The following is a 16,902-nucleotide window of genomic DNA, read 5'->3' as shown; positions in this document are numbered from 1 at the left end:
GGTCTGTTTCCTGATTTAGGAAGATTACTTTTAACAAGGGTTTTATAGTGTTGGTATGTTTCCTGATTTCGAATGATTACTTTTAACAAGGGTTTAACAAGGGTGGGTCAGTTTTCCTACTTGGGACTATCAGTGTTAGGAAGGATTTTGTGGTTGTTTGTCTGTTTTCTGACTTGTGACGATTACTTTTAACAAGGTTTGATAGTTGTTGGTTTGTTTCCTAACTTGGGATGATAAGTTTTACCAAGAATTTTATAGTAGTTGATCTGTTTGCCGACTTGGGATGATTATTTTTAACAAGGATTTTAGAGTAGTAGGTCTGTTTCCTGACTTGGGATGATTACTTTTAACAAGGATTTTATAGTAGTTTGTCTTTCTGCTTAACTGGGATCATTACTTTTAAGAAGGATTTTTATGGTTGTAGGTCTGTTTCCTGAGTTTCATTGCCTTTAACAAGGATTTTATTGTTGTTGATTTTATTGTTTGTCCTGGGTGAAATAAGCCATTAGCAACCCATACTCGCCATGAAAGGTGCCTATGCTTGTTGTAAGAGGCGACAAACGAGATTAGGTGGTCAGGTTCGCTGACTTGGTTCACATGTCATCGGTTCCCAGTTGCGCATATCTGTGCTCATGCTGTTGATCACTGGATTGTCTGGTCCAGACTCGATTGTTTACAGACAGCCACCATATAGCCGGACTATTGCTGAGTGCAACGTAATGCTAAACTCACTCATTCAATTATAGTGGCTTGTCTGTTTGCAGACTTGGGACGATTACTTTTATCAAGGATTTTATAGTAGTTGTTCTGTTTGGCGGCTTGGGACAATTAGCTTTAGCACTGTTTCAATAGTTGTTTACCTGTTTACTGACTTGGTAGGATTACTTCTAACAAGGTTTTAACAGTCTTTTTTAAATATTTGCTTTTGTTTACCTTTTGAGGAGAACTTTTAACAGCGGGTACAATGTGTGAAGCCCATTTCTGGTATCACCTACCATGATATTGCTGGAATGTTGCTGAAAGCCGCACACTCACACACTACTGTTCACAAGGTAGGGTAGTTCTAAGGCAGTTTCTTCGCATGGAATGCCATTTCCTAACAGGCTTGGTTAGTTCCTGGGTTTTTCACTGACTTGGTGTTCTTTTAACAGGGTTGGATAGGTGTCATGCTGTTTCTTGAATTGGCAGGAATTCTTTAAACAGGGTTGGACATTTACTGGGTTGTATCAATTTCTGAGGAGTAGTTTTAACAGGATTACATAGTTGTTGGGCTCTTTCCTGTCCTGGGACGGGTTTTTCAGCAAGGTTTGATAGTAGCTGGGGTTTCTCCAGACTAGCAATGAGTTCTTTTAACCAGATTTGATAAATGTTGGGTCATTTCTCAACTTTGTAGGAGTTCTTTTAGCTCATCATGCATAAGACCCTGAATCAATTCCCCACAAGTGTACAATGTGTGAAGCCTTTTCCTGGTGTACCCCAGTGATAGTAATGCTGGAATATTGCTAAAAGCAGCATAAAACTAAACTCACGTATTCACTCTTTGTTTGGACTGAGTCAGTGAGTGTGTTTTTACACCACATTGAGAAACATTCCAGCAACATCATAGTGGGGGACACCACAAATGGGCTTCACACATCACTGTTTGAAGTAGCTTTGAGTGATGTTTTCATGCAATTATATGTATTTAACATGATAAAATACATATTTGTACAAGATATTACTAGTTTGGTTCTTCTTTCTGAACCATTACATTTAACTTCCTATCACTTATCCAAGAGGAGTTTCAATGGAGCACTTAAGGTTGTAAGAGTCCTCTGTTATGATGGATTGGTTACAATTGTGACATATGTTATGCCCCGGATTCTGTTGTTCAAAGTGATCTTAGTGCTAAGGGGGACTGCATCTCCCATACCTTAGCACAGACTTAGTTGTTTTGTACAACAGTTCTCTGATTTTTTGATGTGTTGATCCTAAAGCAAACTAAAGTTTGACAACACATGTTGTCAGACTGGAGTTTGAGCGAGTGAACATTCCAACACCTAGCCACAAACACCTATTTTCAGAGTTGTCAGACTGTTGCTGAGAAATATAATCGTTCACTATTCTCACCAACTTTTTCATCAAACTTTCGGTGTTGTCAAACACAAGTTTGATGTGTGAAGTGTTGTCAAATGCGTGTTGTTCAGAAACAACCAAACGCAGTCATCAAAATTGTCACCTGACTGCACCAATAGAGGCATGGCACTCAAATGACATGAAAGTTTCATGTGTGCTTGACGTATGACAAGTTTGACAACTTTTGAAATTTCAACAACACGTGTTGTCAAACTTTAGTTTGTTATGTGAAAGCCCATTAAGACAACCATCTTCTTGGACAGAACATTTTTTGTTAACCGACAGTCATTATAAAGCATGCAAGCACAGGCTGTTTTGGACAACCAATGTACTTGTTGAGCATTTTCTTATTGTTTCAAGTGTTTTGAATTAAAAGAGAAACATTATACAACTTTGTTGATGATAACCTCCTTGCCCAGAGGACATGTCTGGGTGCGGTTGAAAGCAGCCTTAGTGCCACAATTCCTGAAAGTCTATGTTAAGGCATGGAAGCAATGATCATTTTCTTCACTTTGAAATTGGTGCATTTTACCTTTCTTTCAACTGTGGAACATGTTTAGTCAGGGTCTGTTTGATCCAGACCCAGGAAGGTCCCGGGGTAGAATAGGCCTTCAACAACACGTCATTGGTTCCCAGTTGCGCAGATTGATGTTCATGTTGTTGGTCACTGGATTGTCTGGTCCAGATTTGATTATTTACAGACCGCCACCATATAGCTGGAATATTGCTGAGTGCAACGTAAAACTAAACTCACTCACTCACTGTTTGATCCGAAGTCTGTGGTTCCTGATGTCAGAATGTATTTCTAACTGTGATATCATATAGATTTAACTGACTGGGAACCCAAACTATGACACAGAATGCAAGTATTTATTTTTCTGGCAACTGCTATGATTTAATGAAGGAGAACAACACAAAGATACTGAGTCTCTTGTCGCTGGTAATACCTTAAAAAGTGAAAAAGTTATTTCTAAAATAGTTGATACACAATATTGTGAATACATCAAACAGGACTTTGGGTATTATGAATGTGTATTATGAATGCTGGGATCTGATTCTAGGTCTGTGATATATAAAGTGCTGTAAAAGGCATGTTTTATATACCTGATGTAGGATTTGACATTTAGTGGTTGTTATTTAGGGAAAGAACATCTTAAGCCATTATTTCGTAGTGTAATTTACAGTGTGAGAAAAGGTTTTGAAAATTGGTGAAAGAACTTTTGCTGAAGGAATTAAATGAAAGTCAAATATTATGTACACATATATACATATATTATGTTCGTTTTCATTGATTCCTAACAGATTGGTAATGTGGCATTGCGGTTGTGGAATGAAATAAACCATGTCTTTCTGTCTGCTGGATGTTTTTTTGGGACTGAAGGAACATAATTAGATATTTTCTTCCACAAAAACTTCAGTTACAGCCTCTCAAACAAAATATTAAGGTCTGGGAGTTGTTTTGTGATGTGATGTTCTTGCAATAGTTGTTCATGATATGGATAATAGTCATGGTCTTTGAATTAATGTTAAGTTCAGCTTGTATCATTACTCTGATGTTATGTTGTCATAAATTGATTAATCCATATTTCATTCTCAAATAGTGTTTCATACCCTAAAACCTGTCTTCAATGATGGTTCGTAGTGGGCGAGCAGGCTATGGTGCCAGGCTAGTGATTTACTCGTGATCCAGCAAACGATATGAAAATTGTGTCGGCAATAATATCTTGTATCAAATCTTGGAGAGAAATTAGGTATGAAATAAAACACACAACACTCGCAATTATGTGTTTCTTTAACTGCCTCTTCTAAATTATGTTCAAAGTTTTGTTTTTTGACATTTGTTTGCTTTTTAGGTGAAAGTTATAACTTTTTATGTCAAATATAGATTTGAATTAAGTGATATATGTCAATTACAAGTCCCTTCTTTGTATCAAGTTAATGTTAAGTAGGAGTGTTAGTGATTTCAGTGTTTAATAATGGATACATCAAATGTGTGAAATAACAGGAGGAAGAAACACATTCAGAAGGTGGAAGATTTTATCACTGAAACTGTCAAAAATATATAAAGATAGGGTTTAATTAAAACATCAGGTTGTTTTGAAGATGGTTGTTTGCATTTTAGGCCCATTTTAGACCAATTTTATTTCTTGTTTTACAGAAACCTAAGGGCAATAGGGAAATTATAAGGAATACAACATCACCAGTCACATTAATATTCCTTTTAAATGCTAAAAGTATTTTGCTTTTTGGCAATTTATAAAGTGTATATGGGTTAAAAAAAAAACAATCATAAAAGAATTCTTTTAAGTTTATACATTTTTGGCAAAAAAACAGGACTTTATGTTGTAAAGGGGACAAATGATTATTTATTGTTTTTATTATTTTTGAAAAAATATGACTGTCATATTCATAAAACAAGAAATATAATTAGGCTGGTCTTATGGCAAAATGTAATGTTGCACCATGCAAGTTTTAATTCAATTTTAGCTAAGATACTGTTGAAAAAACCCTGAAGTGTACAGACTTTTTACTGAACCAGTGAATGAATGATTCTGCAATGAAATGACTTCAAGTTAAATGTTAGAAATGGAAGACACTTATTTGATCAGTCTAAGTAAACTTAGTCTCAGTGTATTTTGTTACACTCCACCACTGAGTCAAACAAAACCTAGTAAAAGGTCATGTCAGGTAACCTTTGAGTGACCAATGACCGTCCAATCAAATATGAGACAGTCAAATAGATTTAACCAATGAGATAAAAGCTACTATTTAGGAATTTGAGGGGCTTTCAAAATATTCAGGTCACTGATACCGATCTCGCCACAAACAAAAATTCACATATAACGCAATTATTTGATCTGCAGTATATACGCTTTGGGGTTTCTGTGGACATGGTAACCATTAGCTAATATTTCCACAAGATGACATCCTTGAATATTGCCCAAAACACCATTTTCAGCGACTGTTTACTCACCGTTGTCATGGTTGTACGTATGGTCATGGTACGCTGTGTGCATCACGTATGCGAGCGTATGCTAAATAGCATTCGGAATTGTTCAGGTATGAACCTTTTCGAGATAAAAAGTTCAAAAGGTATGTGCGAATGTCTACTTTTGCGATTTGGTAAGCTGTGTTCTGATTGGTCAATCTCAAAGGATACGTGACCTCCCATAAGGTTTTGTTAGACTCAGTAGTGGAGTGTAACGAAAAGTACTGAGGATAAGGTTACTTAGACTGCTCATTTGATATACACATGTTTACTTCTGTCCTCAGCTTCAGGCAGCTGTGTAGCATCAGCCTTTTTATACAAGACAGTTTTGGGTGCGTATGTTTCAACAAAACCATTATCATTACTGCAGGTTTTGAAGTGTAAGGAATCTTCTACTGGTAACTGGCATGAAATGAACATTTTGCAGTATTGATATTGATGAAATTCTTGCAATGGCAGTTGTCGATGTTATTTCAAATGGGTAGATATCACAGTTTTCACATAAAGTAACTGTTACAGTGTACATTCTAAGCCATCTGGGATTTTTAGATAATTACTCAACTTTTTGCTGTATTGATACTGATAAAACTTTTGCAATCATAGTAGTCAATATTATTTAAAAATATTTTTAAAAATACAAATTCTACACTTTGTGAGAAATGTTTGAAAGGCTGCCATGTTTAAGAGCTGAATTGTGACACCAAAGCCAAAAAGCAAAGTGAGAGGGTAATGTGGTGGTTTGTTTGCTGTAATTGTAATCAAATATCACAGTTTCCACATAAAATGGCTCTTACATTGTGCATTATGAACCATTTTGGGATTTGGGGATAAATTACTCAAGGTTCATTTGTGGAATCTGGCAAACTTACAAGTAGTCAGAATGATTCTATCCCAGGGCCCTGGGTCCTTTGTGTCTTGTAAGCCTTTCTTGTAACATTGGTATCTCCTGTGTTACAGTATCGGAGGTAGGGATACTGCGAGGAAACTTACGAGATAGTAAGCTTACGAGAGGTTTGTAAAAATGGGCCCCAGGTCCACAAGGTCATTCAGCTGTACAACTGTCTTAAGGCTATGTTAAAGAATGATAGTTCTTCTGCAGCACTTTCAGCAATATTCCAGCAAGATCTGGGCAGAGTTTCGTTTCACATGTTTTACTGATCTATGGAATTGAACCTAAGCCTTCCAGCCTGATAAGTGGACACTTTAACCATTAGGCTGCCACACTGTCCCAGATAGCTCTTTAGTATGTCTTCCTTCTAGGAATGTATTGTGGAACTGGACCCAGGTATAATGAGGTCATGACCCAGACCGTAAATGGAAGGGTACACTTTGACTCTTGGCAGTTACATTTATCAAGTTTTCATCATTACAGACTCTGATAGCTGAATTATGATTGTCTCCCTGTAAAGATAATGTCTGCTCTTTAATCTATTTCTGGATAAACCTTTGTTTTTCCAATTTTTCTGAAACACTCATCCTTATCTATGCTTTGTGTTCAGAATGGCAGTTGTTATTAGCTTAATGAAATGTACCATATTTTAATCAATGAATGTGTACACAAACCATATGTTAATATTATTATTTGCTCTCTGATGTGAATGAATTTCATGTTAGAACATTTTTTTGCCTGCATTTAGAGGACATCTAAGAGATCTTTATTTCCCAGCATGGTATCACAGTATAGCGTTGTATATTTTTTTATTGCATTACGCTAATATCAGATGTCTTTTGCATTCTGAATATAACTGTACTCTGAGACAAACAACTGGTTGGAGTAATGTGTAAAGTTTTAATATCATTTCACAACTTTCGAGTCAGTATTATCTGTAAGTGATACAGAATCTGTGTGTAAAAAGTGTTATCTTCATTTGATAGAAGATGCAGTCCATGTCTTTTTCATATTTAAGTAATGTACAAACTTGAGAAATATTTTTGTCCCCTTGTTACAGAAATATCATAATGGTAGCATAATGTTAAAAAAAGCATGATGTCAATGTACAGTGCACAATAGCTTTATATATATAAGGGCCGTAATTAGCCCAGGGGACATGGGGGCAGCTGCCCCCTGAGAATTTTTTTTTTTATAGATTATATCTTTTACCTCAAAGTAATGATTTAATACCCTTTTAATTTGGATAGTGCCCTCCTTATTTCGAAAAGATAGCTACGTCACTGTTTATGAAAGTTATTCAAAATGAGATCGACAGTGACGTAACACTTTGGATACATTACCTAACTATAGACTTGTTTGAATTGAATTTCCCACAAGAGTGAATGTTTTAGTTTGAAATTAATGTAGTGTATGTAAGTAACAAAGAAAGTTAAATTGCCTTTTTTGAAGATAATTTTTTTATACTCACATCAGATTTTGTGCCAGAATTTGGTGCTAAATCTTTTTTTTCAAGCATGGTTACTGAATGCCTATCATTGAAACTGTCTAGTATGTTTTCATTTCATGAACATGGTAAACACCATTTTGTTACAATCTAAAAACCAGATAGATATCACTTCTACTTTTTAATCCATCCTAGAGTACTTGAGGATTTGTTAACAAGTAGTCTGTTGTTAGATCTGTTTCATTACTTTTTCATATTTACCTATGAAGATCTGGGTTAGAATTGATCTTCAGGAACTCTTGGTTGTTGTGAAAGACAACTGACAGGATTGGGTGATCAGACTCACTGAGTTGGTTGACACATGTCATTGTATCCCAACAGCGTAGATAGGTTGATGCTCATGCTATTGATCACTGAATTGTCTGGTCCAGAATCAATTTTGTAAAGTCTGCCACCATATAGCTGGAATATTGCTGAATCTGGTGTAAATCTAAACTTACACAATTTTTTAAATTACTTTTTGTGCTAACTGAATAAGGATAAACTCAGTCATTCAAACACCATATATTGTTGTATACTACAGAACATGTAATTTCCTAGTTCACCATTTTAAACTCTTATTTCAGATTGAAGTAAACAATACCCAGTGAAAATGTCTGGGAGTCAAACATCAAGAAAGACTGACCATCCGGTCAAAAACCCAACTACTGAAATAGCATCAAGTTTATCCATTTACCCATCCATCCATCCAACACAAAATTGCCATGGTTTTGGCTTGGCTCAGTCAACACCACAATTGTCTGCACCACCTCTTCAAGGCAGCTATTTTTCAACTGGTTCAAGACATGCTGAATCCAACTCTCCATCCCTCCATCCTACAACTAACTCCTCAGTCAGTCGTTCCAGCAGTGTGACTCTCCGTCCGCCCATCCCATCTTCTGTTCACCAGCCGCCCTGTCCTTCCAGCCAGACAACAGCCCAAACATCTGCCCAGGGGTTGGATGTGTCTGACTCCCAGTCAGACATGGAGGAGGGAGATGTGACAACTCTCAAACAAAAACAAGAAGACTTTGCTGACATTGATTCACAGGTAGGTCAAATAAATAGCACTTCATTCATTGAACAATGCATTCCTCTATATGTACGCTAAGTGTTTTACATCAATTCTGTTACCAGTTCACAATGCATTGTCTTCGTTTTAATTCTTCCATCATGTGACAACCAGAATCTTACATTTTGTAAAGATGACCTGAGAAGCTTGGCAAATATTTATCAATTGGTATCAGTTAATTCAGGTTTTTTATTATTAACCTGAAGCCAAGGAAGTGCATTTTAGCAATACACAGCCATGCACCTTTGAACCTTATAGACCAGAGTTAAATGCACTGAGATTTCTCACAGTACTTTTTGTAACAGCACATTAGTTTTACAATGAGTTCATTTGAGATGCAGCTGCAACATAGTTTAGCTTACACTAATGCTCTTACATTCTTTCTGTATTGTCGCCAAACAAAAGAAGCTTAAGCAGTGAAGGCTGGGATTTTACTTTTATGTTTAGATCCCAGTGATTGTTCAGGGAATGCAGAATGTAGGCGCATATGGATTATATTGCAAGATACATTAATAGGGTGCACGTATAGTTTTATGAATTCATGTTTGTTGTCTGAACCAAAGCTGTGTCAGTATTTTCTCAGGGTTTTTACAATCCCTTGATGATCAGAGAAGCGCTCCAAGGTCGATGAGTGTGGTATTACAGCAGATTTGCGTTACATTGTCAACTTTTTTATTGCCATAGGTATGTGTGTATAAGATTAATGTGAATAGTTTGTTGGTTCTGAGGTACAGATTCAAGGTTGACCAAGGTGGATTTTAATTGAAAAAAATAAAAAGTGGGAATTTGAGAAAAGCATTGGAAAACATGATTGTCAGTAGTGCATGGAATGATTTATGAAAGTAGATGAGGGATTTGTCACCACTGTACTTCCTACTTATTCACATGTCAGCACTTTGCCTGTTGTATAGACATTACAGCAGCACAAGACATGTAATAATACGTTCCCAGGACCTAATCTTAGCAGGATCAGTCAGAAATCAATATCACATGTATGCTTATCAGTCTTTGTCTTAAGCCACTTGTGTGAAGCCTAGGTCAAGCCAGGTGGCTTTTTATTAAGTGAACTCCATACCATCCATATTGTAACTAAATTCTACTGAAAGCGTTGTCTAGAGTCCAGTTGTGGATAGTCGACTCAAATATTCTTAAATCTATTAGAAAGGCATTACGGAAATCTCCCTGACAAATGTAGAAAAGATCAGGTTGCTACTGGAATTGAAATTTTCAAACAGGATAGATACGTAAGAAAAAACAAAGCAGTCATTCATCATTTTTTGTAGCCATACTTTAATGATTTCAAGTTTGAAATTTCATGCATCTGTCAACGTCAGTAACAGGTATGGCCACCATTTGCCTTGAGCACCGCTACATAGCTTTATCTCACTGATAAGATGACCCTCCTCATGAAACCTTTGGAAATATGATGCCAAAGCAAAATAAGTTCAGACTCATGGAGAATTTTCAATTATGCCCCAACAGAAAAGTTCTATCCATTTTATCCAACACATGTGTCTTTTTGGTGTTAGGTCTGTAGACGGGGATGTTTTTTTTCAGGCAAAGATTGTTGTCATGCTGAAGAAAGTTTGTGCTGTCTTGCAATATAAGGTCGTGCATTAGCCTGTTGCAGAATATGAAGACGCTGATCTGTCACCATGTTAGGAGCGAATTGTGTTCTCATTGCTATGTCTGTAGATATTTCCCATAATCATGACACTGCCACTATTCCAGCAGTGAACCTGCATAACATTCTCCATGTCAGTGCTGTTAGTGATGAGTCCTGTGGGGTCACTGAAGTAATTGCCATTGTTCCTGGTAAGTAGAGCAGTGATGATATATCGTAGTATCGATAATCGCGTTACTTTATCGAATGGTAAATATATCTATTCTTTATTTCGCATCGTGACACATATCGTTGACCTTAAAATTGTTAATTTTCACTTGAAATTGACAGTTAGGTGAAAATTTACACTGTTACTTGATATCAAAATATACTTATTTAAAGAAAATAACTAAAGACAGCATATTGTGATGTGTATCGAACTGAATTGTATTGTTCCAAGATATCGCAATACGTATCATATGATGAATTTTCTGTATCATCATACATCTACTGGAAAGCATGTGGTGCCTGTTGATTCCCCTTCATCCATGGATGCTAGTGGCTGTCTAGGATGCTGGCTTGAACCTGTGTGAAGATGATGGTCTTGGGCTAGGGTCTTGACATACGATTGACATACATGGTCAATCATGTGTTGTGTCAGTTTGTCATTGGCGCTGTGATAACCTGATGAATTTGAACTGAATCATGACAATTCAACTTTCTGGTTACTTCACATGTAGACAAACCAGGCTTGAGAAACCCAGTTGTAATTTCTCACTCAGCAGTTGATAAACATGCTTCAGAAGAGGTAACATGATTTTCCATGAATGGTGGATCACATGATCACACAGGGATGGACCCGCTTCTCAGTGTGCATTATGTTTATCAGTCATACATTACTGCAAGCACATGTGGGGCTCAAAATTTGTTTTGCATATTCCATGATCAGTGGTAATAGGGTGATACATTTGTAATGGATTTCAGTATATTTTTGACACAAACTGTTGTATAAGAATATCATAAATTGTTTGTATTTGTTGACAGGTGTATGTTTAATTCCATGTTTCAGTGACCACACTGTGACACAAAAGTAGAAAACAATATGTCTTTGTTATTTAAAAACAATATGTAGTCAGCTGAGACAAAATTAGTTGCCTATCTTGACAGACATGGTTTGTTGAAGATCATTTCTAACCCAGGCATCTTCACTGGTTTCATTATCCGTCTCTATGTATGAAGCATTAGTCAGAATAAGGGCAGTCACTGAATTGATAAGACTTAATAACCAATTTATATATATGTAAGATCCTGATCTGCCAATGTTATCCTGTTTTAAGTCGGTATTGTACAAGAGGGAACTGTATGATTCAGTAATTGCCGTAAGTGGCTTACTTCAGTTTAAATACTCCCATCTGAAACATCCCGGATAGGACATGTGGTTTGCAGTGACTTGAAAAGGTCATGATAGTCTGGAGTTCTTCTTGAACACACAATGAACCCACAAACACTATGAAAATAGCTTAATTGTCAAACTGTTCATATTGTGGATTTCTCACTGTACATCTCATTGTATCCACATCTCACTGCTTTTGAGTATGGTGAGAGCAATGCACAAGTCTTAATGGTGAATGGTTAGGGCAAGTCAGGTACTTTGTGCTGTATATGTTTTGAGTTGCTGCAGGAGGATTAAAGCCCAGTGATGTTTGAAGGAGTCCTGATGCATAGGCTGGAGCATGCTATGCCTGCATTAGGGTAGCAGCATGATGGACCTTGTCATAGCAGTAGTGTGGAAATATAGAAGCATATGTTGCATGGTATCTTGAATAGGGTTGAAGCAAATGTGGCATGGTATCTTGAATGGGGTTGAAGCATATGTGGCATGGTATCTTGAATGGGGTTGAAGCATATGTGACACGGTATCTTGAATAGGGTTGAAGCATATGTTGCATGGTATCTTGAATAGGGTTGAAGCATATGTTGCATGATATCTTGAATAGGGTTGAAGCATATGTGGCATGATATCTTGAATAGGGTTGAAGCATATGTGGCATGGTATCTTGAATGGGGTTGAAGCATATGTGGCATGGTATCTTGATTAGGGTTGAAGCATATGTGGCATGATATCTTGAATGGGGTTGAAGCATATGTGGCATGGTATCTTCAACAGGGTTGAAGCATATATGGCACGGTATCTTGAATAGGGTTGAAGCATATGTGACACGGTATCTTGAATAGGGTTGAAGCATATGTGGCATGATATCTTGAATAGGGTTGAAGCATATGTTGCATGGTATCTTGAATAGGGTTGAAGCATATGTGGCATGGTATCTTGATTAGGGTTGAAGCATATGTGGCATGATATCTTGAATGGGGTTGAAGCATATGTGACACGGTATCTTGAATAGGGTTGAAGCATATGTTGCATGGTATCTTGAATAGGGTTGAAGCATATGTTGCATGATATCTTGAATAGGGTTGAAGCATATGTTGCATGATATCTTGAATAGGGTTGAAGCATATGTGGCATGGTATCTTGAATGGGGTTGAAGCATATGTGGCATGGTATCTTGATTAGGGTTGAAGCATATGTGGCATGGTATCTTCAACAGGGTTGAAGCATATATGACACGGTATCTTGAATAGGGTTGAAGCATATGTGACACGGTATCTTGAATGGGGTTGAAGCATATGTGGCATGGTATCTTGAATGGGGTTGAAGCATATATGGCATGATATCTTGAATAGGGTTGAAGCATATGTTGCATGGTATCTTGAATAGGGTTGAAGCATATGTGGCATGGTATCTTGAATAGGGTTGAAGCATATGTGGCATGATATCTTGAATGGGGTTGAAGCATATGTGGCATGGTATCTTCAACAGGGTTGAAGCATATATGGCACGGTATCTTGAATAGGGTTGAAGCATATGTGACACGGTATCTTGAATAGGGTTGAAGCATATGTGGCATGGTATTTTGAATAGGGTTGAAGCATATGTGGCATGGTATCTTGAATGGGGTTGAAGCATATGTGGCATGGTATCTTGAATGGGGTTGAAGCATATGTGGCATGGTATCTTGAATGGGGTTGAAGCATATGTGGCATGGTATCTTGAATGGGGTTGAAGCATATATGGCATGGTATCTTGAATAGGGTTGAAGCATATGTGACACGGTATCTTGAATAGGGTTGAAGCATATGTGGCATGGTATCTTGAATAGGGTTGAAGCATATGTGGCATGGTATCTTGAATGGGGTTGAAGCATATGTGGCATGATATCTTGAATAGGGTTGAAGCATATGTGGCATGGTATCTTGAATAGGGTTGAAGCATATGTGGCATGGTATCTTGAATGGGTTGAAGCATATGTGGCATGGTATCTTGAATAGGGTTGAAACATATGTTGCATGGTATCTTGAATGGGGTTGAAGCATATGTGACACGGTATCTTGATTAGGGTTGAAGCATATGTGGCATGGTATCTTGAATGGGGTTGAAGCATATGTGGCATGGTATCTTGAATAGGGTTGAAGCATATGTGGCATGGTATCTTCTGTAAGGTTGAAGCATATATGGCACAGCGTCTTCAATGGGGTTGAAGCACATATAGCACAGTATCTTCAATAGGTTTGAAGCATATATGGCATAGTATCTTCAATAGGGTTGATGCATGTATGGCATGGCATCTTCAACGGGGTTGAAGCATATATGACATTGCATCCACATTAGGTTTGAAGCATATATGGCATGGTATCTACAATAGGATTGATCACCTGTTGATAGTTGAGAGAAGCATTTAACAGGGTAACACTCATTTGATAAGATTGGTCTGTTGAAGATTTTGAAAACATACCCAAATATGAATTCCTTTAATCACATCATGGCCATGAGTATACAAGGCTGTATCCTATTGAATTTGTAAATAAACATGACTTAATTGAACTGATGGACAAGCTGAACAAGAACCAGATTCAGTGCTTGTAATGAAGCTGTCAATTTATTCAACCACATTGACCCATTGAAATCGACAGGAAACATCTTTATCCTTTCTCTATGTTTACGCTAGTGGTCTGTGCCCACAGGAATAATATATCCTGCCTCAGCTATCTGTCTTCCTACACTAGAGGCCTGCGCCCATTGATGCAGCACTGGTACAGGATACATATCTCCCTCCGACCTCTTGTACCCATTCTGATAGCTGTCAATTTAGTATAGATGAGTGGTGTCAAAAGTGTTGAAAGGGTAGGCTTTATATTTGGATGAGAAATGTCATCTGGCACATGCCCCATCCTCACTTCTTTCAGTGTATTGTTTGCCATATATCCTTTTCATCACAGTAAATTAGTGTTGTTTATTTTTGGCAATCTCACAATTGATAATAATTCATAACTAGCAAGTAATCATTGGAAGAAAATGTCATTTTGCAGATTTTCCTGTTCATGCTACAACATAGTCATCTGTTGTTTTTTGTTTCATTTAGAAACTGTATAAATTACATTTGCAAATGTCACATTCAATTTAGCATGTTACAGTGTTAGATTTGGGTGAAATTTTGAGTGGGTCCAAATTGATGAAAATAATGTTTCTGGACCCCCTCCAAGGTTAAATAGATGGGCAGATGTAAAATGGAGGGGGTCCTCACTGAATTTGATGATTCAAAACACTCCAAAACCATCTCTTGAGCCAACACTGTTACTTCTTGCTATTTTATAGTAATGACTGATATATCATGAACATGAACTTCCTCAGTTCTTCAAGAAATATACAGTTGTGACCTCTCAGCAAGTGAAGTGAGTTTTCTAAGGATTAAACACATTTTCAGTCCCTGGCAACTTGTATAGAGTGAGTTAGTTTAGTTTTACGCCACACTCAGCAATATTCCAACTATATGGCGGTGGTCTGTACATAATCGAGTCTGAACCAGACAATCCAGTGATCACCAACATGAGCATCAATCTGCGCGTTTGGGAACTGATGACGTGTCAACCAAATCAGCAATCCTGACCACCTGATCCCGTTAATTGCCTCTTACGACAAGCATAGTCACCTTTTATGGCAAGCATGGGTTGCTGAAGGCCTATTCTACCCCGGGACCTTCACTGAAACAGTATTTCCAGAATTGTTTGTGTTTGATAATGAGAAATTGTGATCTATTGCTTAGCTGTTTGGTCACTACGACCAATCTTTGATTTTTTTAATTAATTGGCACACCACAAAAGTAAATACCCAGCACCTGTCAGTCAACATACCCAAAAATGTCTGTCCGAACAAATAGCTGTAGTGAGTAAGAAATATTCTGTGTGATGTAATTTCAAAATGGTGATGTTACTGCTGAAATCTAGCTATGGTTGGTATCAGTCCCAGCATCTTTTTCAGAAATGGAGATATAATAAAATCTTTTGTTGTAAACTAAACTTTTACTGTATTCAAGCTTTAGACAAGTGGTAGAAGTGATAGAGTGTAGGCTGGCTGTTGTTTAATGCAACACTCAGCAATACTCCAGTTATATGGCAGTGGTCTGGAAATAATCACGTCTGGACCAGACAATCCAGTGATCCACAGCATGAGCATCAATCTGTGCAGTTGAGATATGTTGACATGTGTCAACCAAGTCATGCAGCCATTGCTTCGTTAAGCATCAGTCAATGGATGTACACCTTATATTAATATTAACAAACATATACATTTTGACCATGCTTTTTATAGCTTTTATATTTTTTCATATGTGGTAGGGAATGGGTTGCAACTCATCTGATCCAGGTGTTTTTTTATGGTGTTACATTTTTTTACTTTTCATCTTATCTCCTGCTCCAAAGCCTGGCGACACATTCTTTGTCGACATTGACCAGTTTAAATGACAACTGAAAACCGACTTGTTCATCATGCCCTTCAGCTAAGCGCCTTTGAGTAATATGTTGGAACAGACACAATACAAATATTAATTTGTTATTTTTATCTTTAATTTTCTCAAAATGCATATTAACTGTTCCTCTCAAACTACCAGACCATGGGAGTTGAACTTGGCCATGTATCATCAGGATGTTATGGAGATGGATATAGTGAACTGTTGTTGTTTTTCAGTCTCAGCCTCATGCTAGACAGGGAATTTTGTTGAACTGCTACAGCCATAATGATTACACAATGCCATTTTGAAAGTGGACAAATGTAACGTGTTATATTTGAGTTTACACTGTCTAAGTTCAAATTCTAGAACTTTTGTTAGGTTGGGTCCCATTCACCCTCAGAGTCAGACCCATCACGATATGGCTGAAATACTGCCGATGTGACATTAAATATTAACTCACTCACTCACTCAGAGTCAGACACCTGATTGCCAGAACACAAAGTCAGCCAGCCACCTAAATCACTCAGCCACCATGACTTCCAAAAATGGAAGTCTGCCCACTGATAGCCTAGACTTTGTGCAGTCCTTTTTGTAAACTGGCATGGCAAGTAGAAGTCACGGTAGCTCCAATGTTTCTACTTTCATTTACTTTTTGATGTCATATTTTGATTTTCTTCTCTGTAACCGTTGTTCAGATTTTTCCTTATTGCAGGTGGACTATAGTCTTGTAAGAAGCTCCATGTTCTTAGAGTACCATAAGCTTTAGACAGGAGTGATAATGTTTTTACAGTCTTCGAATATTTTATTGGATTTATTGTTTGTGTTTCACACACTCACCACTAAGATGTTGTTGGTGTCTTGGATAGTTTTGGGTGAAGTTGTGAGTTTGGTTTTCATATTTT

General features: G+C 37.3%; 1 protein-coding gene across 1 annotated transcript in view; it reads left to right on the top strand.

Moving 5' to 3' along the window:
* Nucleotides 1–8,092: 8,092 nt before the first annotated feature.
* The window catches only part of LOC137291985 (mutS protein homolog 5-like), a 61,464-nt gene continuing 52,654 nt past the window's right edge, over nucleotides 8,093–16,902 (top strand). The window contains exon 1 of the mRNA XM_067823537.1: nucleotides 8,093–8,530. Within this exon, the coding sequence (XP_067679638.1) occupies nucleotides 8,093–8,530 (438 nt within the window). The remainder of the gene's footprint in view (nucleotides 8,531–16,902) is intronic.

This window comes from Haliotis asinina, chromosome 7 (assembly GCF_037392515.1).
Source record: "Haliotis asinina isolate JCU_RB_2024 chromosome 7, JCU_Hal_asi_v2, whole genome shotgun sequence".
NCBI classification, from domain to species: domain Eukaryota; kingdom Metazoa; phylum Mollusca; class Gastropoda; order Lepetellida; family Haliotidae; genus Haliotis; species Haliotis asinina.
This window is presented reverse-complemented; position numbering and strand designations above follow the sequence as displayed.